At 49.2% G+C, this 27,994-nt stretch overlaps 3 protein-coding genes, 1 long non-coding RNA gene and 1 pseudogene across 6 annotated transcripts; 3 read left to right on the top strand and 2 right to left on the bottom strand.

The window, feature by feature from the left end:
* The first annotated feature begins 619 nt into the window (after positions 1-619).
* Positions 620-3,008, top strand: LOC120686878. 2 transcript variants are annotated; one of them, XM_039969071.1, is made up of 4 exons: positions 620-778; positions 859-957; positions 1,062-1,502; positions 1,723-3,008. In XM_039969071.1, exons 3-4 carry the CDS (start codon positions 1,325-1,327, stop codon positions 2,598-2,600), a joined length of 1,056 nt encoding a protein of 351 aa, XP_039825005.1. In that variant the 5' UTR covers positions 620-778; positions 859-957; positions 1,062-1,324; the 3' UTR covers positions 2,601-3,008. The 2 variants fall into 2 exon arrangements, with proteins under 2 accessions (XP_039825005.1, XP_039825006.1); XM_039969072.1 differs by lacking the exon at positions 1,723-3,008 and having other exon boundaries at positions 1,062-1,662.
* Positions 3,009-6,861: 3,853 nt separating this feature from the next.
* On the top strand, positions 6,862-8,623 carry LOC120686021. The gene has a single exon (XM_039968180.1). It carries the CDS (start codon positions 7,000-7,002, stop codon positions 8,377-8,379), a length of 1,380 nt encoding a protein of 459 aa, XP_039824114.1. The 5' UTR covers positions 6,862-6,999; the 3' UTR covers positions 8,380-8,623.
* A 143-nt stretch (positions 8,624-8,766) lies between these two features.
* LOC120686020 (hexose carrier protein HEX6-like) lies at positions 8,767-10,973 on the bottom strand. Its single transcript, XM_039968179.1, has 3 exons — positions 10,637-10,973; positions 10,221-10,546; positions 8,767-10,059 (listed from the first exon to the last, which is right to left on the bottom strand). Exons 1-3 carry the CDS (start codon positions 10,944-10,946, stop codon positions 8,995-8,997), a joined length of 1,701 nt encoding a protein of 566 aa, XP_039824113.1. The 5' UTR covers positions 10,947-10,973; the 3' UTR covers positions 8,767-8,994.
* Positions 10,974-11,988: 1,015 nt separating this feature from the next.
* LOC120684525 lies at positions 11,989-14,733 on the bottom strand (annotated as a pseudogene).
* Positions 14,734-15,254: 521 nt separating this feature from the next.
* Positions 15,255-18,166, top strand: LOC120686838. 2 transcript variants are annotated; one of them, XR_005680404.1, is made up of 4 exons: positions 15,255-15,640; positions 15,851-16,091; positions 16,944-17,040; positions 17,194-18,166. It is a non-coding gene; the product is annotated as an uncharacterized LOC120686838 (long non-coding RNA). The 2 variants fall into 2 exon arrangements; XR_005680403.1 differs by having other exon boundaries at positions 15,255-16,091.
* The last annotated feature ends 9,828 nt before the right edge of the window (positions 18,167-27,994 follow it).

Raw genomic sequence — 27,994 nt, 5'->3', positions numbered from 1 at the left:
GGTAAAAAAAATATATGTTATTGGACTCGTGCATTCAGTGGTAGGCGACGTTCCCGTCGACAACGAGGCGTCAGTGATGACTTCGTCAATCTCAAGGATTTGCTGGCTCGGTCTCCGAAGATGCTCATAGGGTAGGATTTGCGTACGTGTGTTCATAAGGTGTGAGTGTGCGTGCGTTGTGCGTGTCTGAGTTGTACCGTGTAATCTCAAAAAAATTACTCGAATACCAATATTCCATATCCATATCATGAATTCATCTTTGAGTATCTTTAAATCTGGATAGGACTATCTATTTAGTATATGGATTTTTTTCCCGGTAGACAGAGTGACAGAAAATATCTATCCAGCTTTCACCTTAATTATATGTTGTAAACGTATTCTTTCTTCGTCAATAGTAGAGAGATAAGCATCCCTCTTTACTACTAATATGAGAAAAAAATTATCCTAGGAATTATTACAAAATTTCAGCACATAGTATATCTTAATAACATTATTATAGAAAAAATAATATTAAGATAAGAATATAAGTAGTTCCTGTAATACAAAGAAAAATCTTTCTGAGTACGATGGGCCCACATGACAGTCATTGAGGAGCCATCGATCCCTGCTCCCATTTTCTTAATTCCCGATCCCGATACGAGCTCGTCTCCCCCTCTCCCTCCCCTTCCAGAGTTCCATCCCACCCGATCCCACCGCCAGTCCGTCCGGGACTCTCCTCTCCCCAAGACCCCAACGCGAGGAGCCCAGGCGGCCATGGACTCCAGCACAAGGAACTCAGGTTAGAGGCGGCTCCCGAGCCTACACATTTGCATCTCTCATGGTCTGTGCCTTGACTGGTTGTCGGTGGCGGTCGAGCAGGCAAGGTGTTCGACAGAATGCCTCCATGCTCGTCGAACCAAGAAACCCAGCGGCGGCTCGGGTCATGGACGGCGGTGGATTTCGGCGCCGGCACATCTGGTAAGCTCCTTCATCCCTGCATTGTGGGTGCGTTTTCTGCGGTCGTATCGTCTGTGGTGTTTGCTAGAAAGTGTGACCAAAACGGCCGCACTGTGGTTTTGCAGGCGAGGTGTTAGACGAAACACCCCTTAAGAGGTCAAAGCTGGAGACTGACTTGGCGGTGGCCTCGTGGGCGAGCCTCCCGTTGGACATCCTGGTCGCCATTATGGGCCTCCTCCCGTGCTTCGCAGACTGAGCGAGCGTGGGCGCCGTGTGCCGCCACTGGCGCTCCGTCGGGTGCTCCAACATCCTGCTCGGCCTGCACCCTCCGCTGCCGGTGCTGGTTCTTCCCAGGTTCAGGCTCTGGTGCTTGTGTTCTGGGGTGCCGATGAGGGCCACTTGGCGCGTCCAGATGCCGCAGGAGGTGGCAGCAGATGATGTCCGCTGTGTTGGCTCTTTCCAAGGATGGCTTGTGGGCGTGGCTCCTGTCAATGATCGTGGGGCCTATTACAGAAAATTCGATGGCGAGTGCTTCATGGTGAATGCTTTCTCACACAAAGTGGTGCGTCTGCCACCAGTGGCGAATCTAGAATTTGGATTTAGGGGGGGCTGATCTTCCTCTTCTTCTTCCTTCACCCTCTCTTTTCCTTCTTCTTCTTCCTCATTTTCCTCTTCCTCCTCTTGATTCATGCTTGAAAATTGTAGGCGGGCTTTGGGGGGGGCTCCATGGGTTGCATTGGAGTAGGGGGGCTGGAGCACCCCCAGCACACCCCTGGCTCCGCCGCTGTCTGCCACATCTGAGCACTTTCAAGCATGGGCTTTCTGGTTACTCTCATAAGGCTCTCCCCATTATCCCGGTCAACAATGGCTTCGGTGAGGTGTACTTCACAACCAATGACACATATACAATGTCGCTCCGCAAAGTGGTACTATCTGCTTCACCTGACTCAGGGTCCAAGTGCATCGTGGTTGCGTCATCATTCCACACCATTACACATACAGTTGCTCTCTGGCAACCTGGGATGAAGTCTTGGCATGTTTGCGATGGCCTCCCAATTGTTGGGCCCAAAGATTTTGCCTTCTACCAGGGGAAGCTGTACGTGCTCTTGAGGTTCATTCCACGTCTCTATGCCTTTGAACTCAAGGAGGATGATCGTGGGGTCGTTGTCTCTCGTGTTGAGCATTGTGGGATTGAGCCACTTCATGAACACCGTGTTCAGGATCCTGGTTTATTGAGTTGCAATATTGTGGTGTGGCGTGGCAACCTATTATTAATCATCAGAAGGTATGATACTACTGATAGGTTCGGTCCCAAGCGCGCCCTTCATCAAGTTGAAGTGTTTGCACTGGACTTCAGCACAAACCCTTGTGGACTCACAGAGATACACAGCTTTGATGGTGATAGTATCTTTGTTGACTCATGCGGCTGCAATTCCTTTCCTGCTGGTCTGTATGATGGAGTTGAAGGTGACCTTGTCTACTTTGTCGATCAGTATAGTAAATATGAGTATGAGGGCGATTGTTTCAACCCTTCTTATGATACATTTGTGTACAATGTGAGAAATGGTACAACAAGGCCTTTTGCTGTCAAGTTATCACCACATAACTTTGGGGCACCAAGGGGTAAGCTCGATGTCCCGTTGTGGTTGCTAACCTCCAAATGAGCTGCTGCTGAGCAAATCTGTTTAGGCGCTTTTGGTGCAGCCTTTTGCTGCCTGCGTTCTGAATATTATGGTGCTGCCGTGTGGCATCTCCATTTCTAGCTGCATATGTTATGAGGGATGTCAGAATTGTAGAACTATAATTCTTGAATGCTCATATGTCTCCAGTGCTTCTACATGCAGAGTGTTAAGTGGCACATCTGATGTTGTTCTGTTTCTCTTTTCTGCTTTCTATGTCAGTGAATACACCAGTGCTGTCTATGACTGTATGTGTATGAAGCATTGCTGGAATATTATGCTAAGAGTGGTGGCATGCTGTCTCTTTGAGCGTGATCTAATCAGATAAAGATATTGTGTAAATGGTTGGAATAAACTTGCTTCCTTTTTGTAATAGAACAGGACATTGCCATATTAATATGAATCATGAGTACATAAATCTTTTTTTTTCCAAAGCGGTTGGTTTGGTTCATACTAATTAAAAGTGAATATTGTTCTGTCATGCTCTACTGAATCATTCACCTGTTCATAAAAATGCCAACGATATTCAAACTAGAATCGAATCACACTGGCATGGAAGCAAATGTAAAAAAAAGGTACGTTATCTACTTTGTTCCTGATTATTGCACCCCTCGTGATAGATTTGTGTACGACATGAGAGAGAGGGTGGTATGATGAAGCCCTTGCTGTCGAATTATTAGGTTGCAACTTTGCAGGAACTTGAGTTCAATGGGCAGCTGATTTCATTTTGTTGGTCCTGGCAAATGGACACACCAGCAACCCACCACGATTGGACCCGGGGATATTTTTGCTGGAGACACTACTATAAAAGAGCCAATCAGCACTGGTTGCTATGCTAAGGGCCTTAGGTACCGATTCTTGAAACCAGTACTATGAAACCGGGACTAACAGTCTCGGCCTTCGTCACTAGGTAAAAACAACGGGTACCTAAGGCTCTCTTTGGTACCGGATGGAACCTTCATCTAGTATCAAAGTATTTTTTGTTAAAAAATATATTAAACCGGGAAGAGGCTCGCAGACATGTGATTTTTTCACGTGAAATACGCATGTGCAACCTCTTGCCTTGTGCGTAGCTTCCTTACCATCTCATCACACAACAATTGTGATTGAGAGGGAGATATTTTTGTTTTGAAGTAACCAGTGGAGAACCTTTAGGTATCACCCGGTACCAAATTGTTGTGTGATGGGTATCGGATGGTATCAGCCTTTGGTATCGAGTGGTGTTACCAACACCACTAGGTACTAAAGGATCTCCTTAGGCTGTCCACAATGGCAAGAGCAAGAGCAAATTTGCTCTTGCCTCGTTTCCCACGCCCTCTCTGTCTACAGTGCCAAACAGTACATCTACAGTGCCAAACAGTAGATTTACTCCTCCATTTCCTCCTATCGCTGTGGACGGTCTTAGGCTCCCATCCATCCCAAAAGTACCAGCATGAAGAAAAACGGGTACCAATGCTACTTTTGGGTGGACCTTTCGCTTGTTTTCTACTAGTGAGAAGCATGGGCCAGCTACCAGGTGCGGTTGTGCCAACAGCGCATATGGCAGCAGACCGTGCCGTCTCCAGAGCTTCAGATATTGGAACCTTGCGAAACGGCTTTAGCCCGGTTGATGGATGGCCGGATGTGGTCTCACTAGCTCGGGAGTTCCAGCTCCCGTTTCGCGCAAAAAAAAAATTGCATGTTCTCATAGGCGATGGGCCATTGTGTACGGATAGAGCAGGGCCGAGGCAGACGTTTGTAGATCTTGTCTCGAAGCCTCTTCATCTGAGGCAAAGGTAGCTCAATGTTAGAGAAGATCTTGACGCTAAAGGAAGCCGATCTTGCACTTGGCTCGAATGAACTGGCCGCTCCCGAAAAGAGAAAGGAGACTGATCTTGATGTAATGGCCAATTGGCAATGCTCTAAATTGAACTCTAAATGAACTTGGTTAGGGCTTTGAACTGTAAGGGCAGAGTGATTTTTCCAATAAAGACTCTGTGGATAATTTGAATGCAGAGCTCCCAACTACGAAGCTCTTTTCTAGAGCGAGTCAACAATTTGTGGATCCTTCTGGTGAAATAAATGTAGTATTAGTCCAACCAATGTTCGAGGATTCTCTTCATCTTACACGAGAATGTCTCCTTAATACCACGGCACGGGGACGTCCCCCCCCCCCCCCCCCCCCCCCACACACACACCCCCCCAACCCCAACCCCAACCCCAACCGCGCAGGTCAACTACATTTTTTTCAGCTATTGGACCCCTGAATATTCTCTTCTGCAACTGACCGATTGCTTTGGATGAAGTCTGAGTGGGTGAACTTTGCATGATGGAGAAGTAACCATTGCGTGGTTTACTCCCTCGTGAATCATGAGTATGGAAACGTACAACATATGACTCATGAGTGTATCAACGTCCAACTTGTGATACAGGGTGAAATCTATCACAATTCAGTTCTTGCTACTTTGCCCTTTATAAATTTGATTGAGTTCACAGGCTCACAGCTCTATACCCAGTGTGAAATGTGGTGGCAAAATAACATGGCTTCTCAATAGACACTTAAAGATGGTGGTGGAAACCGTAGAGCACAGCTCATTTGATCAGCTCCAATAACTTGTGCAAAGGCGCCGAGAGCCTTGCTTTTGTCTGTCTCCAGGAAATTTCATTCAACATTTTACATTTCTATTTCATAAAGAAAGGTGTGTTCCAAACACATCAAACACAGTCTTTCCCACTCACGACACGGTAGTAGGTGGCAAAAAATCATTACCCACCGCCGACCATTTCCACCACATTCGTACAGTTCGAATATGGAAAGGTGATGTAGGGCTCCATTTGGATGTCAATATTGGAGGGTACGATATTGAGTTGAGTTCAATACCAAATCAACCATTGATTCGAATTCAGTTGTTCGGAAGACCACTAAAAGAAGTCTCAAAAGCAGCTAAATTCAATTTATGTTTAGATGTACACAACCCTAGGATTACCATTTTGGCATGGCAGATGATCAATAGTCCAAGGCGAGCACAATGACCCTCCTCACCCCTTGTGCACGAGTTCTCATCTAGCCGACGAAAGAAGCCTACCATGGATGCAAGGAAGAAGAGAAGGGGGCCGCGACTGTGGCTGTGAGGAGGAAGAAGAGGGAGCCGCAGCCATGGGAAATTCTCATGATATTTTTATGCATTTTTCTCAAACTAGAAAAATAATAATTAAAGTAATCTAATATATTATTTTAGTGTAGGACTTGAAGTCATTTATCATGATGCAAAATTGGGGGAAAATAACTCAAATTATATAAGGAGATAAAATAGAAGAATTTCATTAGGGAACAAAACGAACCAATCCATATTTCACGTAGGAAAAAGTCTACACAACCCCTACCTATCGGCAGTCGCCTACTTAACCCCCAACCTATAAAATTGGGTATTTCACACCCCAACTTTTCCAAAATCGGACAAATAACTGGACACATAACACTAACACTGCAGTGAGTCTCATAGTGAAAACATAAAAAAGATTGTGTGCAATTTAGAACCCATGATTGGTTCATGTTTTTCTTCTATTACATGTGAGCGCAAAGACGCTTACATTACACTTTATAATAGTTTCTTTAAAAGAGAGGAGTAGGAATTTTTGTCGTACTTGTTTTATTGTTCGGTCTCTACAAACTTAGCAGTATTGAAACAAAGATACGTACAAAGTATGATAATCACAACACAATCATGAAAATTCCTTTCTCTAATGAGACTGCTGGCCAACAAGACAGAGAACGGCAGTAGGGGACCCACGAGTGCAACTATGAAAAATGGGACCCACGGGTGCAAGAAGCCCTGCGGAGGCGGGGATGGACGCTGACGCCAACACCTTACTCCCCCCTGTATTTTGCTGCGTATGCTAGGGAGTGTGCACTCTGTTTTTTCGAACGAAGTATTTTAGTTGCACTGTGAAAACAACATGACAAAATATTTTTTAAACCATAACAAGATAATTTCTGTTCTGGAGTTCTCGATGCAAAAATAGACTGGCTTTTGTCCGAAAACAAATTTAAAAATTTAAACGGACACGATATATATGAACCACATGATCGTTGCAGCATGGAGCTTAGCCATGTTTCAAGTTTTCATTTTGAAAATTATGAAGGTACAAGTTAAAGGTAGTAATAATATTGTAAAAGAATGGAATTATGACGGGTGCAAATTTTGGTACAATTTTCCTTTCCAATAAAGATAGCGGGCCACAGGCCAGGGACTGAAGAGCAGCCAAGGCCCACGAGTCAGTCCAACAAGCAGCACCGCATCCTTGCCCTTTTTCACCTCGACTTCCCAGGGGCAAAGGATCCGGGACAAGCGGCTCATCTTCCCAGGGGCAAGGATCCCAGGCGCCGCGGCACCCTCCGGCGGCCATGGATCCGGGCAGAGGAGGCCCAGGACCGAGTCGAGACCCACCCCTACACGTCCGCACCCCTCCCTGGCGCCGGGGCGCGCCTTCACTGCCGTCGCCGTCGGTGGCCTTGGTGCAGGCAAGGCGTTCGACGGAATGTCCCACGTCTCCTGAGCCTCCAGGGCCCCAGCGCGGATCGTGGGCGGACCTCCCGGCCGACATCCTCGGCCTCGTGGTCGGCCGCTTCCCCCGCGCCGACGACCGCGCCAGGCTGCGCTCCGCCTGCCGCGCGTGGCGCGCTGCGGCGCGCGCCCACGGGCGGCCGCCGCCGCCGCTCCCGCTGCTCGTGCTCTCCGACTTCGCCTTCTCCTGCTTCTGCGCCGACGGGGCCATGACGGGCGCGCGGAGCATCCCGTTGCCCTCACGGGAGATGGCGGTGGACGTTCGCTGCGTCGGCGCCTTCCAAGGGTGGCTTGCCGGCGTGCAGCTCAATAAAGGTCGCTACTTTGGTGACGGCCGGTGCTTCTTGATGGACGCCTTCTCCCGGGATGTTGTCTGGCTTCCGCCACCTTCAGTAGCCACCCATTCCATTGACCAGTACAGCAGATCTCTCCCCATCGCCAATGGCTTCGGTGCGGTGCATTGCACAGTTAATGCCGCACAGTATGTGATGTCGTTCTGCAAGGTGGTCTTGTCCTCGTCACCCGACCCTGGCTCCAGGTGTGTTGTGGCTGCCATCTCTGTGCACAGGAGTGCTGCTAAGCTTGCTCTGTGGCGGCCTGGGATGACGTCGTGGTGCGTGTGCCATGGAGGCTGCATTAGTAAGTTCAGTGATATCACCTTGTACCAGGGGAAGGTATACATGTTCAGCAAGGTCACCTTGAACCTCTCTGTCTTTGACATCTCCGAAGATGACAGTGGCCTGATGGTTTCTCGAGTCGAGCGCTGTGTGATCAAAGTGCCTGAGGTCCAGGGTAGCTATGGACAGAGGTGGAACATGGTTGAGTGGCATGGGAAGCTGTTGCTGATTGTGACATACCTAGGTGCAGAAGGCTGGCACAACATTTGTAAGATTGGGGTATTTGAGATGGACTTGAGCACAAACCATTTCAGATTATCTGAGATTAACAGCTTGGATGGCGACTGCATTTTCATCAGCCCATGCAGCAGCAACTCATTCCATGTGTGTCAGTATGATGGAGTCGAAGATGATCTTATCTACTTCGTTGATGGTGGGCCTGGTGGCCTCTTCCCTGCTAAAAATGGACCCCCTTTTCATAGATTTGTGTACAGCATGAGGGATGGTACCATGGCACCATTTGCTACAGAAATACCAGATGCGAGCCTCCAGGCACTTGATGGCAGTCTGATGAATCCAACATGGCTTTTTCCTTCCGAATGAACTGGTGCAGATCAAATCTAGTCCTAATGAGTATGAATAGATAAGAAGCCCGCTTATGCTTGTTGTGAGGCGCCAGGCTGTTCTGTTTGTGACTGAGAACATGTGTATGCTGTTGTTTCATGTATGATTCCGGTCATGCTTGTCTGAATTTGACGGCTTTTAGTATTTAACTTATATGCGCACTTCCTTTTAAAATTCCTTTGTAGATTGTTAGTGGCTATGCATTGTTGTGTTTTAACTTGAATTTGGCGATGGCATCTTTTGCCCAGGAATTGAATCTCTGCACTTTAGCCTGAATTTGTGCTGTGTGATGCACCTCGTGCTTACTCTAGTTTCAATCTCTGTTACATGTCTGAATATAGAAGATCATGTTTTGTTGGTCTAGCCTTTGATGATGCATTATGATATCTCTGTCTATATATCCAGTTTGAATACTACAATCAGCAGATTCTTGTGGCTAGTTGGACAACTCATGCAGTTTCTGTAAGAGCTTAATGAATTCTTCATGTGAGATGAACACCAGAATGCATTAGCTCTTTCCTGGCCCTCCGATCTACAACCCAGATGAATTTGCACAGCCCAGAGTTTGTACTGTTCATCTAGCTAGAGTTTTTTTCACAGCTTGTCGCTTGCCTGCGATTCATCCACACCCACAACCCTCCCCCAGAACCAGTGCTCCCTCCACACCTTGCCGACCTGCTCGATGGGCATCCCCTTCGTCTCCGGCAAGAACAGGTACACGAAGCCCGTCATCACCACGATCCAGCCGGCGAAGAAGAAGAAGAGCCACGCCCTCATCCGGCACAGCATGGCGAGGAACCCCTGCGCGACGAAGATGGTGAACACGAACCCGGACGCCACCGTCACGCTCTGGCCTGCCGACCGGATCTCCAGCGGGAACACCTCGGTGGGCACCAGCCACGTCATGGGGCCCCACGACCAGCTGTAGCCTGCCACGTACACGCCGATGAGCACGAACAGCGCCGCCGCGTAGCCCCGGCTCATGCCGCCCTCGTCGCCGAGCTCCACCGCCAAGATGGCGCCGATCAGCAGCTCGGAGGCCAGCATCTGGAGGCTGCCGGCGATGAGCAGCGTGCGCCGCCCGAACCGGTCGATGGCGAACATGAACACCACCGTCGACGCCGTGTAGATCGCCACCGTGATGATCGTCGAGAGCAGGGCCAGGCTCTCGCCCATGCCGACCGTGCGGAGCAGCACCGGCGCGTAGAACCCGACGGCGTTGATCCCGGTGAGCTGCGTGAACGCCGGCATCAGCACGGCGATCGCGAGCTGCGGCCGGTACCTTGGCTGCGAGAGGATCAGCCGGAGGCCATCGCCGCCGGCGCCGCTCGCCGCGACGATGTCGTCGAGTTCGGCGTCGACGGCGTCGGTGCCTCTGATCCTCTGCAGCAGCGCTCGCACCTTGCCGCGGTCCGCGCCCTGCTGCACGAGGCTGTTGGGCGTCTCCGGCAGGAAGACGGCGCCCAGCGTGAAGAACGCGGCGGGGACGCCGGCCAGGCCCAGCGACAGCCTCCAGCCCCAGCCGCCGGTGAGCTTGTCGGCGCCGTAGTTGATGACGTTCGCGGCGAGAGATCCCAGACACAGGGTGAGCTGGAAGCCGTTGCTGAATGCTCCTCGGAATCGTGCAGGGGCCATTTCAGACAGGTACAAAAGCACTGCCTGCAGAATTCGTTTCAAGAATCTAAATTGTTTATTTCTCCAAATTAGTTTGATATTTGATAATGACATCGACATATATAGTTGATTTGAATTCAAATTGATTTCTCTTTCTTTTTACAGAATCTTCTGGGGGAAAAGAAATCTAAGGCACTTATTCTGACCTGATTGGCGAAGCCAAGACCGACGCCGAGCAGCGCCCTGCCGAGGATGGCCATGTATACGTTCACGGCGCCGCCGCTGACCGCCGCGCCGGCGAGGAACGCCACCCCGCCGACGATCATGGACGGCCGGCGCCCGCGCCTGGCCGTGAACCACGACGAGAGGAGCATCGCGGTGAGCAGGCCGGCGATGTACAGCGACGAGGTGAAGAGCGTCAACAGCTGGCTGTCGAACTTGCAGTAGTTGCTGACGCGCACGTCGCCGTGCATCCGCCGGTACACGTCCGGGAAGAACTCCCTGAGGAACGGCCCCATGGATGACACGCCGCCTGGTGTACAAGTGCAAAACCCTTCACAATCAGTCACTCCAAAGGTGAAGAACTCACCAGATTTTGTGACATGGCCATGGAGCATGGTACCTGAGGTCCCGAGGTCGTAGCCGAAGATGGCGCCGCCCAAGGCCGCCGTGACACAGGACAGCACCACGAACAAGGTGATCCTCCCGCCGTACTGCCGATCATCGCCGCCGCCGCTGCCGGCAGCATCGACGAGACCGACGGCCATGGTCCACAGCTGGTGGTGAGCTCGGTCAGTGAGGCTTCGGGCCCATGCTCTTTGGACTCTGTTGACCAGCTGCTGGCTGCTGTTGCCATTTGCAGTCAAGCTTTGATGCGCCATTGTTTGGAGCTTTGTATGTGCCGGCCGTCGGCAACCTGTTTGTTTATGCATTTTTGTACGAATTTTCCCAGGCGGCGCTTGACTTATTGGTTGCAAGAGTTTACGCCATAATCATGATCACACACGTCGTTGTAGTGCCTTCAAAAATATCTGAAAACTGAGAAGTTTTTCTTTCCCATTACTTCAATTATATCGTTCATTTTTTGTCACTTTCATCCTACTGTATATATGTACTCCGCCACTACATGGCAAGGGTATATGACAATATTCATATCCAATATGTATATTTGACCACTAATCATTTTAAATATATGTGTATGAAATTCAATAGAATTGTGAAATCATGAGAAAGTTTCAAGCCATATATACAAATATGATTTTGCATGTTCTCAAAATAAATATCTTACTCATTCTGGCTCCAAATATAAGTCTAAGGATATCGGCGCGGTCTATAAATATATATGAAAATATATTCCCTTGTTATCATGAATAATACAGTTGTAACATTCAAAATTTGTTCCACAAAGAAAGAATGCAATTGTGGATATCATACTAGCTTGGTGGGCCCATCGTATTTAAGCCCTGCACGGTTGCTAGGATTAGCAATATATTGTGTTATTAGGTCAGTCTCAATGGGGTTTTATGGAGAGTTTTATAATATTAAATTCTATACCACATCACCAATTTTGCTGATCACATGGTGAGGAGAGAGAGAGGAGGAAGTTTCAAAGATGAGTTTCATCCTCATAAAACTCAGTCGGCACAGCTATCTAGTTCTCAGTCTTGGTAAATGTGCTATGAAATTGTGCATTGAGACTGACCTTAATGGGAATAGGATTCAAGTAGTTTACTTGCTCATGTAAATTAATGGTAATTACTTACGAGCATCAAAGTCATTAGGGCCTCCAAAGAAAATCCTAAAATTTGCCCTTTTTATAAGAGGTAGGGACTTTTTATATAAGGGATAAATATCATGGTGATGAGCCTGGCTTATGCTATCAATTTAGAATTAATTAAGTTGGTGATGATTAAAGCTAGAAAAAGTTTTGACTTCTATAACAATGTTAAATAGACATAAATTTTGGATTAGAAATATAAAATATTGTAGATAGTAAAATCTCAAAAGTTTGGCTACATCGTATAAATCTCATCAGACCAACTTAACAATTCAGTGCACTGTGAAAATGTACAGTATAACATCTAGTTCCAAAAGTCCTTCAAAAGGATCAAATATTGAATATCCTTGTCTTAAAAAATACTCCACAGCAGAAGCCTTTTTTTTACAGCTTCTCACTTGTGTGTGCTTCATCCGCCCCTAGTACCCTTTCTCCAGAACCAGTGCTCCGCCCAGACCTTGTCAATCTGCTCGATGGGCAGCCCCTTGGTCTCCGGCAAGAGGAGGTAGACGAACGCCGTCATCACCGCGATCCACCCGCCGAAGAAGAAGAAGAGCCACGCCTTCATCCGGCACAGCATGGCGAGGAAGTACTGCGCGACGAGGATGGTGAACACGAAGCCCGACGCCACCGTGACGCTCTGCCCGGCGGACCGGACCTCCAGCGGGAAGACCTCGCTGGGCACCAGCCAGCTCAGCGGGCCCCATGACCACCCGAAGCCCGCCGAGTAGACGCCGATGAGCAGGAGGAGAGCCAGCGCGTAGGCCCTGCCGAGCCCGCCCTCGTCGCCGAGCTTCGCGGCCATGACGGCGCCGATGAGCACCTCGGCGGCGAGCATCTGCGCGCCGCCGGTGAGGAGGAGCGTCCGCCTCCCGAAGCGGTCGGCCGCGAACATGGAGGCGAGCGTCGCGGCGGAGGAGATGACGACCAGCGCGATGGTGGACAGCAGCGACGGTACCGGCCATGCCGATGCTGCGCAGCAGCACCGGCGCGTAGAACCCGATGGCGTTGATCCCGGTGAGCTGCGCGAAGGACGGGATCTGGACGGTTATGGCCAGCTGCGGACGGTACCGCCGCCGCGTCAGGAGCAGCCGCAGCCCGCCGGCGCCGCGCTCGACGATGTCGTCGAACTCGGCGTCGACGGCGTCGGTGCCCCTGATCTTCTGCAGCAGCGCCCGCACCTCGCCGCGGCCCTTGCCCTGCTGGACGAGGCTGTTGGGTGTCTCCGGCAGGAAGACCGCGCCGGCGGTAAGCAGCGCGGCGGGGACGGCGGTCAGGCCCAGCGAGAGCCTCCAGCCCCACCCCGCCGCGATCTTCGCGGCGCCGTAGTTGACGACCGTCGCGAGGAGAGCTCCCAGGCACAGGCTGAGCTGGAAGCCGTTGCTGAACATCCCCCGGTAGCGCGCCGGCGCCATCTCGGACAGGTACAGCGGCACGGCCTGGTTGACGAACCCAAGGGCGTGTTGGAAATAAACCCAGCGCGATCGTGTTCACGGCTGGGGGGGGTGCGTGTGTGCGTGTGTGTGCGCGCGGGTGTGAGCTCGGGTCCGGCCGTGTGTGCACGCCGGGACGAGCGGAATGCGATCATGTGCGGCGATCGTCGTGGCGTGAGTGGAGTCGAGATCGGGGGTGATCGAGCTCGTTCGTGCGAGCCGTTGAGGTAGTTAGAGCGCCTTGCGAGCCGTTGAGGTAGTTAGAGCGCCCGCATTGGCCGCAGCGTCTCTGTTCCGTGGCGTGCGCGCAGCGAGCGCATCGTGGGCGCCATGGCAGAGCCACGCGGGCCGATCGGCGATGATGGAGGGCTGCGCGTGGTCGTGGGCGCGTCCGTCCGGCTATATAGCCTCCTTGTAACCCCTAGATCATGCTACCGCGGTGAATTGGAAAACGGCGTTCGGCGCCGAGCGTTTGAGCGCGAAGTTCCCCTGTGTCACTGTTCATCTTCTTCTTCCCGCCGAGACAAATTCGTCGCGTGTGTGAGTGAGTTCGTCCAGCGATCGGTTCGGTGAGCTTGAGTGTGAGCTGGTGCGTCGATTGCGCACCAATTTCCTGGCCGGGGATCGCCGGAAGAGTGAGTTCACCGTCGACCCCCCGGCGGAGCTCTGTTCGCCGTCTTCGCGGTGCAAGGCTGAGCTCCAACACGCCGACGCCGAGCAGCGCGCGGCCGAGGATGGCCATGGACACGTTGGCGGCGCCACCGCACCGCCGCCGAGGACCATGGACGTGCGGCGCCCGCGGCGCGCCGTGACCCGCGACGCGAGGAGCACGGCGGTTAGCAGGCCGGCGACGTAGAGCGAGGAGGTGAAGAGCGTCAGCAGCTGGCTGTCGAACCGGCAGTAGTTGCCGGCGCGCGCGGCGCCGCCGGCCTTCATCCGGCGGTACACGTCCGGGAAGAAGTCGCGCAGGAACGGGTCCATGGACGACACGCCGCCCACGGTGCCGACGTCGTAGCCGAAGATGGCGCCGCCCATGGCCACCGTGACGCAGGACAGCGCCACGAAGCACGAACGCCGTGACCCCGCCGCCGTACCGCCGCCCCGCGTCCTCGCCGCTGCCAGCGCTGGCGGCCGTGAAACCACCGACGGCCATGGTCGCGCCGCGGGGAGCTAAGCGCTGAGCTTCGTTAGCTCGCGGTACGGACGTCGCGGGGAGCGCGCCCGCACGGTGACTGAACTCTCGTGCTGATCTTCCAGGGACGTGCAGTGATGCCGTTTCAAACTTGGGAGCTGTCGCTAGCGCTGCAAAAAATGGAAAGCTTACTCTACTGTTGAGTGCGTGTTTGCAGCATAAAGATGAGATATCAGGGAAGCAGATGCCAACATGGCCATCAGGGTATCGGAAGCAGAAAGGGAAATACAGAGCAATCAGGAGGGAAAGCAGATGCCAAACTGCTTTTTTCCATCGTGCTTATGCCACGGTCCGATTCCGGCGCAGTCATATCAAAACTTTGGTGACTTTTTTCCCCAAACATACAGTACAGACAAAAACACTCACAAACACACACCCACATCTATGAATACACATAAACAATTCTACTCCTATAAGCACCTTCTAGAGACAACGTGGAATTCCACATCTCATGGTGCCAAAGCTGAGGCCCTCACTGCCTACTTCTCCATCCTCTGGACGAAAATACTGCACCGACTTGGAACTTCGATATCAATCGGAATGGTTAAAACCTGCCACTGTTTGCTCTCCTCCCCGCATTTCACGTGAAAAATAGGACGCGTGGCGTTCATCCAGAGCTTTCGCTACTTTGCAAAAAAGTTCTTCTCTTTTTTAAAATTTACAGATCAATCCAGTATGCCGGAATGTACAGTACCCACGTTCATAAATTTTTCATGCAGATACTCAATGTAATATTTATTATCAAGCAAAGAAGAATGTTGTCGTATTTGCAAAACACCCCAATGTACTTTTTCGTTTACCCCCTCCCGCAGCCCCGAACCCTAGCCCTCTCCTCCTGCTCTTGCTCCCCGCTGCGGCCCTCCCCCTCCCTCTCTGCTCTCTCCCTCCGCGCCGCCGCCTCCCCTCCCTTTCTCCCTCTCTGCCAGCCTTGGTCGCCCCTCCCCGCCGGCGCTCCTCCTGCCTTCTGCCGCCGCTCGCTACCATAGGATCCAGATCCGGCGCGAGTTTGGCTGGGAGGGAGAGGAGGCGATCTTGGCTAGATCCGCGATGGCCTGGCAGCTCGGGAGCCGCGCGGCTCCTCGACCTCCTCGACGTGGCTGACACCGGCTTCAATGCACGGGCAGCGCTCCCCTCGCCGCGGCCACCGCCGCACTCCGCGTCACCTCTTCTATAGCCCCGATGACCGTATGCCCCTCCGTGCGGAGCTCGCGTCTTGGAGATAGAGTAATCTTTGATCCATGTTTTCTTCTTGTACAACCACGATAAGCATTGGATCTGACTCCAATCTTCCCTTGCGGTGGGCTATGGCCCTGTGCTTTCCCTCTCCATGGCCTAGCACATCCGCTCCGGCCCCATGGTTCCGACTGTAGCGGCGCTCCCCGTATCCTGCCCCCGCCGGTCCTGACACCTCTCCGGCAACGTTGGCCTCCGCAGGCTCACGCGCAAGCAGCCTCGCGTAGGCACCGGTGCGACGGTGCCAAAGGACAGGATAAATACAACGCCCTCCATGGCTATGGCCTACAGTGGCCTTCACCTGGCATGGTGCCCTCGAGTTGCAGCTTCTTGCCGGCCAAGTGGAGCTACTGGCCAATGGCGGGGAAGAGATCGTGTAGTCCCGCTGCCGCAGTTGACGCCCCTTTGCCAACTATCGTGTGTGGAGTCCAATAATGCTAAGGTTAGCTAAGAATCATCGTAATCTGTTTGTTCCAATGGTGTACATCAGTAATAGATTATAGGAATGGGGACATGTTAGTGCAATAGAAAGAATTATATAAATACAAAAAAAAATTCAGTTATGTTTGCTTCTTGTTTTAATTGCCTTGAGTTATTTCAGACATTGAGGTGCAGAGGAGATTTCTTCAGATATATATACTTTAGGATAACATGAGTGCGGCATTCTATAAAATGGGAACAGTTTGATGGCAGATAGACCTGGGTGGAGAATGACCCTTGTATAATATATCGTATATGTTATCTTTCTGTGGAAAGGGTACCTGTTATTTTCTTGATAATAAATCGCATCATTTCAAAGCTTTTATCACATATCTATAGGCTGCTTAAGCAAGGAAACCTAGAAATATTTCATTGTATTAAGGCATCCTATGCTAATAACAACAGTGTTGATTATTTGTTGTGTTTGAATCAATGTTCTTATGGCGTCGCCTAGGCGTCGCCTAGGCGACAAGGCGCTCCCCTGTTTTAGCCCGCCTAGGCGTTTTAGCCCGCCTAGGCGGCTAGGCGGTGGTGACTTGCCACAACTCGCCTTAACGCCGTAAGAACATTGGTTTGAATACTCTTCTAAATTCACATTTTACTGAGGGCACATTTAATGTTTGAATACTCTTATAAACTCACACTTTACTGTGGGCACATTTAGTCTTAAATATATGCTATTCTGCTAGCATAATGTGGTAGGAAAATGATAGTTGACTCCAAGTTGTCACTTTGCAATCTCCAAATTATATAGGAAATTATACTATCATGTCCTCTATGCAAAAATGATTTCCTTCTTTCACCAAACTTTCAGGCTTTGATAGTTGTTCTGATAACATATCCAAGAATGTTGATTAAGATCATCTGGAAGAATGAGCTACTCAGCGCTAGCGCCCCCGGGGCATGAGCAGGTATGTGTCCCCTCTCCCCCTCCTCACTTCCCAATGGCACTGTCTTGCTTGTACAACTCGTTGGGCCTCTAGGTCTTTTTGATTCCTGCTAATTCGAACTCTAGGTCCAGCAAACAGACGACGTGATCTTTGTTGGGTTGCTGAAAATTTCAGGTGTCGCGCCTTGCTGGGTATTATTGTCTCCTGGAGCTACTCTGGTCGGTCGTGATGGACCAGATAGCACTAGAGATTCTCTTGGCCTCCTTTCTTCTTAAGCATGCTATATTTTTTGTTAAATTAGGTGTGACAACTGGAATCATGTTCTCTTCTGGTTGATAAATTAAATTGGATGTTTTGGTGCAGAAATAAAAAAAAGTCATAGTTACCGATTACCATCTTTCTTTATAAATGTCTTGCTCTTTCAGGTGTCTTTGCTACTTCTTTTAATTGCTGAACTATTTCAGACATTCAGGAGCACATGAGATTTGTTCAGACATCTATCCTTAGCTCCTCAAGTACTTGCAAACAACTTGAGAATTGTGCATACTCATGCTGCCCTAATGGAACATTCAAACTAAAGAATGTTCACTTGCACCACATGGATATATTGTGAGGATTTCCTGTTTTTAAAAATTAAATATTGTATATGTTCGTCCATCAGATGAGCAATTGTATATGTTCAACTGATGACTTCTTTACTTTTTGCCATTCACATTGGTGCACAGGAAAATACAGTACACAAGAAAGAGGTTGGCCTCACTAAAATGATAATTTTAATATTAGTTTGCCCAAAAAAAGTATACTGGAAACAACTACTCTATCAAATGAGTTTTGTTAATGTATACAGGGGCTCCAAGTTTTATGAGGTCTAGAACTGAATAGTTTTTTGTGCCTGTACATATTGATGACAAATTTACTTCATTCAATTTATTTGTACGCAGCAGGTGAAGGTGATCATGTTCTGTCCATTTGATTCCGGAATCTCATTACATATGCCTACAGTGGGAAGAAACTCATATTGGTGTATTTCTATTTCTACATATGCCATTGAATACTGGATATCAGCATTATATACTCAGAAATTTCTGCTTCAAAGTATCATGGCATACATGTTGATTATATTGATGAGCTACAACATGATTTTATTTCTCCTGCTTGAAGTTCCATGAAACCAGTAAACTGTGTTTACAGTTTAATACTAAATCCACTTTCACTTATCTTTTTGTCTGATTACCCTGTCAGCGTGTAACGAACATGGCACCATTTATGCCATTTCGAGTGATTTTGGTGATCGAATGACAACGCAATCAATGGGACTAAAGATTTTGTTAAGTGAACATTTCTAGATCCCAGGGATGAAGTAAAAAGGGTCATGCAAAGCAAAACACGAAGAAAGAACTCAAAGAAACGCTGAATTGGACGAGTTCTACTGAAATCAGTAGCACTGGAAGAACCGATGCATACAACATCGGTGCATCCGATGGTTGTCGGAAGATCCGACGCCCTGGCTATGGCACAAGCCTGTGCGCCTCTGGAGATCAAGTGAAGAAAGAAGTGAAGCACCGGATGAACCGACGGTGTCAAGAGAGGCATCGGTGCATTCAACGTACTATGTTCCAGAGACGTTGTCAAGCGTGCAGCAGCCAAGCCTTCAGCACCGGTTGAACCAGTGGTGCGTCGGAGCAAGGCGTCGGTGCAATGACGTCAGCAAGGGCAACTGCTACTTGATGATCAAGAGGCACCGGTTGAACCGACACTAAGTCATCGATTAAACCGGTGGTTGCCAACTCAGCTGCAGAAGTGTCAGAGCTGCCAACAGCTACTTCAGAGCGCAGAGTGACCAGAAGAACCGACGCCCTATGCATCGGAAGTTCCGATGCCTACGCAAAAACTGGCTCACGGCTAGTAACGGCTAGTTCGAGTTGGTGGTCTATATATATGAGCTCCCCTAGCCATTTGAAGTTTGCTGGAGTTGCTGAACATCCCACACACACCCAAGAACATCTCCAAGCCATCCAAGAGCATAAAGATCAAATCCTTAGTCCTTAGCACAAGCTTTGTGAGTGTTAGTGCAAGGTTAGCTCTTGAGTGAGTGATCAAGCAAGGTTTAGATCCTTGTGCTGTGGTTCTAGAGTGAACCATTCTTGTATCTTGGTGCGCCGGCCATCCTTGGAGGTTTGTAACACCCGTATTTTCAAATTAGGAGCCTAAATAAATTTAATTAGGTTTGTTAAAGGTTCGATAAGAGTTTGTTTAATTTATTTTGATTTTAGAGCATTTGTCGGGAATTAAATAAAATATTTAGCCATAAAATAAATGTAAGGAAAATAGGTTTGTGCATCTCATGCTGGTTTGCATTTTTATTTGCTTGTTGTTCAACTTAAATTCAAATCTTTGAGTTTGAATTTAAATTGAAAGTGTTGAATCGTTTCAGAAAATGAAAAGGGTTTTCTTTTTCCCCCTCACCCCTTTCAGCCCGGCCCACCTTTTCTTTTTCTTCCTTTCTCCTTTTTCCTGCGGTCCGTTTTTCTGCCCAGCCGTTTTCCACGCCGGCCCGTTTCCCCGCCTCTTGGCCTAACCGGCCCAGCGCCCCCTCCCCTCCCTATCTCACCGCCAGGTGGGCCCCGCCCGTCGGGACCGTCTTCCTCCCAGACCGAGCCGGACTCAGGATCGAGTCCGACCCGGCCACGCGCGCCGCAGCGTTTCCCTTGGGCCCGCACGATAAGGCCCGCGCTCCGCTCCTATAAAAGCAACCCCGTGCGTCCCCCTGGAACCCTAAACCCGAAGCTGCAGCCGCCGCCTTCGCGAAACCTAGCTTGCGCCACCATTGCTGTGCCAGAGCTCGGAGCCCCGCGTCGTGCAGCCGTCCCGCTTCGCCTTCTCGCCGACATCACAGCCCCGAAGCTTCGCGTCGAGGTGAGGGAGCTCTCCAGCTCCGTTTTCCTTCTCCCTCTCGCTCTGTTCGCCCGCTTTAGCTCGCCGGCGCCGCAGCTCCGCGTGCGCCGCCGCAAGCCGCTCCGCTGCCCTAGCGCCCTCCCAAACCCCCTAATTGAGTTCGCGAACTCGCGAGCTCGCTAACCGTGCAAGCCGCGCTCGAAAAGAGCCCCGGACGGCCGTTCCGGCCAAGTTCGGCCATCCCGCCGCCGCGTACGCCTCGCCGCCGGTCGTTTGCGCCGCCACCGGCGCCGCCGCTCAGCCCAACCTTCGGTGACCGTCGGATCTAAATCAAACGGACTAGATTAGATCCCATGCAAGTCAACTAAGTTAGAACCGGTCAACCATGGTCTTTTTGCACTTAAGCCCCTCTATTTTTCCAAAATTAACCCGCCGTCCACTGCTATTGAAAAGTATTTACGGAAAAGCCCTTTCTTTTATGTTCTAGCCCCTGCGTATAAGGTTTAATTATGTTTTGGTCCTTAGATCTTGTTTTAGCCATAACTTTCTCGTTTTAGATCCGTTTTCGATGATCTTGATGCTCACGCGATCGTTGCAATGAGTAGAATAGTTTAGTAACCTCTTTCTGTACTGTATATGTTGTCTGGTGTACTGTTTCTTATTGTTTGTACTTGTTTGTTTGTATGTGCGTGTGCGATGCGATAGACGATCCGCAGTTCGAGGAGCAGCAGCAAGATCAAGGCTTCGGAGGACCGGACTAGCAGCAGTTTGAGGAAGGCAAGTGGACCCTTGATCATGTTTTTGACCCATGAAATCACCAAATTTATCACATTTACTTTTATGTACATGCATGTGTCTATAATATGATGGGAACCGAGTTAAGGACATGCCTAGTATTGTTTACCTTATTCCTTGATCAACTTCGGTTTAATTTCATGTTGGGTAGCTATGCTAGTTGCTATAATTTGGGTTATGGTTGGTTAATGATGATACAAATGTTATACTTGTTTTATCCCATGTTCATGATGCTTAATGTTGTTAATCAAGAATATATGATTTAATTGGAACATGGAGAACCACCCAGGAAAACAGTGCAACCACAATACTATATGGCTCTGGTCTTGGCTAAGTAAATAGATGATCTATATGTCGTGCTGGGGCGTTTGATTGGTGGATTTTTCGGGTTATCGTGCTTTGAGGAGCGGGTGAAGGAAGCTTCGTCTTCTGAGGCACCGCAGAAAAAGGGACCAGTGCGTACATATAGTGATTCTTTGGAAAAGCCTCGTAGTGAATCCCTAGCCACTCACCAAAGGAAGTGTTTAAGGGCTTTGCAAACCCGGGCGACATGGGAAACACGAATTGTGGGTAAAGTGTACAACCTCTGCAGAGTGTAAAACTAACCGGTTAGCCGTGCTCACGGTCAAGAGCGGCTTGGACCCTCACATGATAATTGAACTTGAAGTTGATCTAAATCGATGATCTAATTTATGGTTAATTGTTGTGTATCTTTATATATGCTTATCTTGTGGGTTTAATGGTATATACTTATATCTAGCTAATGCTTGCAAATAAAATATAATCAACTAAAATTGCTGAGTGCAGTTAAACCATGTCAGCTATTCCTTGAATTAGCCTTGCATATATATTATAGTTGTTTCCCTGCCAGTTGTTGAGTACCAATCATAAGTGTACTCACCCTTGCATACTTGCTGCTCAGACCATAATAACAACTGTCCGGAGTTTCCAGAAGACTTCGAGGACTTCTAGGCGTATGTCTCCCAGTCATCTGCCTGTGCTGAAGAAGATTCCGCTGCTACTCTATAGACGTTTACTTATTCGCTTAAGACATTCGGTTTTTTAATAAAGTCTTTAATACTCTCTTTACGCTTGCACTAGTTGTGATATTCACTTTATGGTTAACCATATGTGTGTAAACTGATCCTAGCGCACATATGAGATGCATTCGGTTTGCCTTCATAAACCGGGTGTTACAGAAGTGGTATCAAAGCAGTGTTGACTATAGGACGTTAGCCTAGATAGAAATGGTCGAAAATTAAGGTCTATCTTGCTTAGTAGCCATGCTCTTTCATGCTTATTTGCTTAATCCTTATTGATAGCTTTTGTCTCATCCTTGATCGCATACTTGTCATTTCTTTCAAGTATGTTCTAAAACCTTTATATCATGTTCTTCAGATGGCCAGAACCAGGCAGACAGCACGCAAGAGCACTGGAGGTCGTCCCTTCGCCCGTCGTACCGTTCCTGCACCCGCTGAGCCAGTACCCGCCCCAGCGCCTGCTCCAGTGCCAGCTCAGCCGGAGGAAGAGGTTGAGGAAGTGCCCGGGAGGGATTACTTCTTTGATGAAGATCAAGAAGGCAACATCCGGGAAGTTGATGCGGACGGAAACATACAGCCATCTCTATCGTCGCCAACGCCAGCACACGATCTAGGCCCGCCACTGGCCTACTACGAAGCTCAGGTTCCAGCGACCGCCGTCGCTGGAGGAGGAGAAGAGGAGGAGCCCCTGGAGATGTCAGAGGATGAAGCCCCAGCACCGCCACCTGCACCTCCTGCTCCAGCAGATTCAGCACCTGCACCAGCTGGAGGAGATCCGGAAGGCCCAGAGGACACGGACGACGAGGATGATGATGAAGATGATCAGGATGATGACCCGCCAGAAGAAAGGACACCATACTGTGTCTACACCTCATTCCACGAGGAGGGTCACTTTCCCCTTTGTTGTCGGTCGAAACCCACCGGCGAGCAGCGACAGGCAACACGAAGAGCCGGGAGGTCGCCGGGGCGCTGCCAGGCACTGCTCCCTCGTCGACAGCCCGCAATTCCGTCACGCACCCAGAGATTCCGTGGAAAGCCGGGCGTGCCACCTGACCTATACCCGATCAGGAGGGTGCGGACGTGCTCCAAACAGTTTCCTGCATACAAAGACACGTGTAAACGTAAGTCCGAGCCGTGGCCGGCTCCCCGGGAAGACTCTTGCATCGGCTTTAAAGAGCCGATCGAGCCCCGGTGTCAGGTTGGATCTGTTTGCATCTGGATGTGATAAATAAAGCAAATAACTGAAAAGCTGCTTCAATTAAATCTAACTAATCTAATCCACGATGGTAACAGCTTCACTGCTAGATCGGAACATCCTACACGTGACTAGGCCTAATGAACGTAACTGACAACTAAACCATAACCCAAAACAGAGGCCTAATAACTAGCAAGAGCCGATTCCCGGAACAATCCCTATCAGGGCTAAGATAAATCATCTACTACACCACCGGATCGTCCAACCCGTTTGCAAGGCCTAACCTATTAGATATTACGCAAACTCTTAAGATAAGAGCAAACCATAACAGATCAGATCTATTAAACTTAAAAGAAGCAGGGTGTTGCCTCTGTGCAACTAATTCTATGCAACAAGAACTAGCATAAGATTAAAATGTGACTGCACAGAGACAACATGATATTCGTAGACGATAAGCAACGAAGCACAATAGATCTGCTAAAAGCCATGCTACGAACATCAAGATAACTAGTACTACTCGCCATAAAAAATGCTTCAGTACGAGTAATACCAAGATAAAAGTAAGAACAACGCTGCCCTGATCGCAAGAAGCGATCAGGGCAGCATGGCACTTACTTGGATGAAACCCTAGGATTAGGGGTGGCGATGCGCCGAGAGTTGTTGTTTGCGAGACGTGATGACGCTCTCTCTTCATGAATAACATAGGGTACATATTTATAGTCCGGAGACTTGGGAAACAATCTAAACTAATCTTGTCCCGATCGGACTCTATCTCTAATCTTAAACTAAATCTAAGGATACATGGCCCATGTGGCCCAGATGCTCACGCAGGAGCCGATTTACAAGTCTTCTCCAATCTTCTGCTTTAAGCCCATCTTGCTTTCGGCCCATAAATTAATTCTGTTAATTTATGGCAATAACACATGCCCCCTGGTTTTGGCAATGATAGTTCTAAAACCAATCCGTCGCTTCATCTTCCCGTTAATGCTCATTAAACACACTGCATCCACCAAGGAAGACGCAACATCTCTGCCACTGGCTCCTCGTAGAACGTGAAACTGCCGATCCGTCTTCCATCTTTTCACTATTTAACCTCACCCCGAATCGGCTCTTCTTCACGGCAAAACTCCTTCTTCTTCCCAAAGCCAGTAGCGCAGAAAAACCCCAATCCTCCAGCACCAGCAATGGCGATCTCTTCTTCCTCTGGCTCCAACTCCTTTGGAGACTCCTCTTCTTCCTCTTCTCCCTCTTCCTCTTCTTCCCTTTCCGCCTCCTCCATTGATCCTATCTCAGAGAGCCGAGAGCCGAGAGCCGACCCCTGAATGGGACCCAACAGCAGCCTACGAGGCGCTGGCTCCTCTGCACTGGGATGCAGAGGAGTTCGACTTCGGGGTCGCCTCCGAGGAGGACGAACCCATGACTGAGGGAGAGGAAGACCTCCAGTTCCTGTTCCAAGAGGAACTGGAGAGCAGCGAAGATGACGCCTTCTCCTGGGAAGGAGCCGACTCCTCCGAAGAGATCGGCTCCTCTTCCAGCGACGACACGGCGACAGGAGGAAACCCCCACCAATTCCTCAAAGCCCCCACGGAGGGAAGCAGCGGCAGCGGCGGGCGAAGCAGCAGCAGTGCCGAGGACGACGGCAACAGCAGCAGCGACGACGGCGATGACGACGATGACGATGGCGGAGACGCACCGTCGCGAAGCCCGAAGCGTCGTAGGCATTCAGACACCTACGACTGGTAGATGTAGGTAGCATCGTAGGGGTAGGATCACAAAGCCGAAGGATTATTTCCTTTGTAAAATCGGCTTTCCTTGTAATGATCTCGTAGCAATGAAATCAATTTCCTTTAATTTCGTGTGTCTTTGTTTACTTCCCAAAAAGCCGATGGCAACGCATCAGGCTTCTATAAATATCCAAGAGCCGACGAAATTCAAACTAGAAGCAACCCGCACAAGAGTAGAATATCAATTCTAGCTTGAACCGAACTCGATGAACCCTCAAATTCGAGCGTAATTCGAAAACCAAGCTCTACAAATTCGAGCAAGAACTCTCCAAGCAGTCGGAATTCGAATCAGAACCCACAGCAACCAAACCCTAAGTCAACAGATCTGAACCATGGCAGATTCTGCGGCTCAAACGACAAGCTCTGCAATCGATGAAGCGGCAATCTGCGGCCTGAAGGTAACATTCGGCCTAATCCTTTAGTTTTCTTCAGCTTACCAAGCCTCTGAAACACTAAACTCTGAAACATGACACCATATGCATACTTCTGAATTTCTGAACTTCAGGTGTCAGACATCCTTCTACCGCATCCCTCCAATCCAAAATCTTTCTGTCTTGGCCCACAAACCTATGAAAACCCAATAGATTTGATCTCTTGTGAAGCAAATAGGATCCCTTTTGTGAGTCAAAACATCGATCTGAACCTCTGGGCCGACTGCTTGAGAGCCTGGCCTAATCCCCCTGAGAGCTGAATTACATGGTATAACAGAGTAGCAAAAACTTATATGCCCTTGTGGCAGGATTTGAACATAGCCGATGCACTTAGCTTATCGCTGTCATCCCTTAACAAAGATGAAAATCTTCTGAAAACCATCGGCTATTTCTGGTCTGATGCTCTGAACTGCTTCTTCTTTGGTCATGGACCCATGACCATTACTCTGCTAGATGTTACCATGATCACTGGCCTAGACATTAGTTCTCCTAATCCTGCTGCTCACAAAATGGCAGAAGTCCCCTTCAAACTTTCTTCCAAGGTTAACTGCACAAACTGGGGCACTTACATGAATCAGCACATGAAAACAAAAGGTCCAGTGACTGAGAAGGAACACACAGCCTTCTTTAGCTCCAACTAAGAACTATCTTCCCTTGGCCTATCACCTGGCCCATGGCAATCACACCGGCCTAGGCAAACTCTTCCTTAGAGAAATTTACAGATATCTCCATTTGATGACATCTAACCTGCTTAACCACAAGAAACTGAGAACTGGAGGCCCTTGGTGGTTTATTCAGTTGTGGGCACAACTGTACTTCCAGCACCATATTCCCAACTTCCAAGACCTGACCAAGAACTCTTTCCCTGATGAAAGTGGCAAACCAATTAGATGTACTAGCTATGACCAAGCTTTATTCAGCCTTCTTGGCAGTAAATTGAACTCAGCAGATGCAGCAAACTGGTTCAGAGTCTTCTACAAAGGACTAGATAATCCTCTCTACTTCTCATTTACTGAATCTGAATCCTTTGAGAACCCAACTGCCTTCAGATTAGACAACTTTGCTGATGACGACAGCACTCGGCATCTGTATTCTTTGATGATTCGACCTGGCTTCCTTCCCGTTGGCATCAGCACCTCTAATAGAATTATCAAGCCAGGTTATGAATCTTACCAACCAGTTATAGCAGCTCGGCAATTTGGCCTAGGATAGGTCCCTCCCCACTTCCATATTCACCACTTGGTGGAGAGCAGAGCCGATCTACCTGATGGTCTCAACAGCTCAAGATGCTACAGCATGTTCGATGATCTCCACATTCCAATACCAGCCGATCTGTCCTTCACCTCCTCATCAATCGGCTTCAGCACATGGTGGGGAATGTGGAAAACACATGTATTCAGAAAAGCTCTAGGCCCTCGACTGCAGTAAATTGATCCTGAATATGTGATCCCCGAGGAAGAGGTACTGAATTTATGCATTTTGCCCTTTCTAGATCATCCATCCTTCCACTCGTCTAATTCCTACTCACCCTGTTTGCAGCAACAAGATGGTCCAGAACCTATGACCAGCAACGGGGAGCCATTCCACTTTCTTCCAACTGCTCCTAATGTACTCTTCTGCAAAGGATCACCAACAATGAAGAAAGTGATAATGACTGTTCAGCCAGACTTACTTCAGTCGGCTTCCAAACAAAGACAAACTTCTGCAAGCGTTGCCCCCTGAGTCTTCACCAATAAAATGAAGATGATCGCGAGGCGAGTGATCAAGAAACCAGCACCAGCTTCTCCGAGTCCATCAGAGTCCAACACCAACCAGGTAACTCATCTTTCTGAAACTTCTTCTTTATTTCATACATATGTACTCTGGTTGACCGTAATTCTATTTCCAGGACGCAGCCGAAGAAACCCCCAATGTAGAAAGCCTGGAACAACATGAGATGGCTGCAACTCCTGATACACTGATGGATGCAAACGAGGAACAAACCGATAGAGTCGATGTTCTTGATGTCACCACAAGCTCTAACAGGACGATTGTTCCTGAACCGCCCAACACTTCTTCTTCAGAACAGGTAACATTACAAAACCAATTCTGAACCAGCCGATAGCTCCACAAATGCATCTTGCTCTAACTCCAGATATGTCCATAGGATTTTGACATTTCAGGTTTACTTTCCTTTGACCCGGCATCAATGGGTCTGACTGTCCCTGGAGCAGAGACATCATCTTTGCAGCAATCAGCTAACTTGGCACATCAGCTTCAACTCATCAAGGATCTACTATCTGCTCTGATCACTGCCCTGGTTGATGATTCCAGCAAGATAAAGAACATCTTCGAGCAAATAGAATCCCAACTCCCAGATCCATTGCAAATCAAGCTCTGGCCAGCCAGCAACCTTCCATTCTTTCGGATAGAAGTGAATAAAGCACAACAAAGGATGGAAGCACGTCGCTCTCAAGCTTCTCTGAAAGCTGACATTACCCAAAAGTGCAAGGCCCTCAACCAGAAGAAGGCAACTCTAGATATCAAAGCTGACTGTGTCTGCCAACATGAACCGACTCGACCTCCTGAAGAAAGAATTGGTGGAACTCGAAGAAAAAGTCCGCACCACCAAGGAACTCATCCAGGCCGAAGAAGCTTCCATTGCAAACTTTAAACAAGAAACCCAGGAAATAGCTGAGCAGATACAAGCAGAGTTTGCAGAGATAAGCACCTTGAGTCGGCAAATAGTAACAGGCGATGGCAAGGATGACGAAGCAATCATAGCACGAGCAAACACTGTCCGCACAGAAGCCATCCACGCCATAGAAGAATTCCTAAACCAATAGATAGGCTCAA

Source organism: Panicum virgatum, chromosome 8N (genome assembly GCF_016808335.1).
Source record: "Panicum virgatum strain AP13 chromosome 8N, P.virgatum_v5, whole genome shotgun sequence".
Classification (NCBI taxonomy): Eukaryota; Viridiplantae; Streptophyta; class Magnoliopsida; order Poales; family Poaceae; genus Panicum; species Panicum virgatum.
The sequence above is the reverse complement of the archived record's forward strand: the minus strand, read 5'-3'. Positions and strand labels throughout refer to the sequence as shown.

Coding starts and splice junctions, on each gene's coding strand:
- LOC120686878 (XM_039969071.1), top strand. CDS start 1,325: ATGAGGGCCACTTGGCGCGTCCAGATGCCGCAGGAGGTGGCAGCAGAT. Junction 1,503..1,722: donor TTTCTCACACAAAGTGGTGC/GTCTGCCACCAG, acceptor GGCTCCGCCGCT/GTCTGCCACATCTGAGCACT.
- LOC120686021 (XM_039968180.1), top strand. CDS start 7,000: ATGGATCCGGGCAGAGGAGGCCCAGGACCGAGTCGAGACCCACCCCTA.
- LOC120686020 (XM_039968179.1), bottom strand. CDS start 10,946: ATGCATAAACAAACAGGTTGCCGACGGCCGGCACATACAAAGCTCCAA. Junction 10,547..10,636: donor CTACGACCTCGGGACCTCAG/GTACCATGCTCC, acceptor CTTGTACACCAG/GCGGCGTGTCATCCATGGGG. Junction 10,060..10,220: donor GTCTTGGCTTCGCCAATCAG/GTCAGAATAAGT, acceptor CGAATTCTGCAG/GCAGTGCTTTTGTACCTGTC.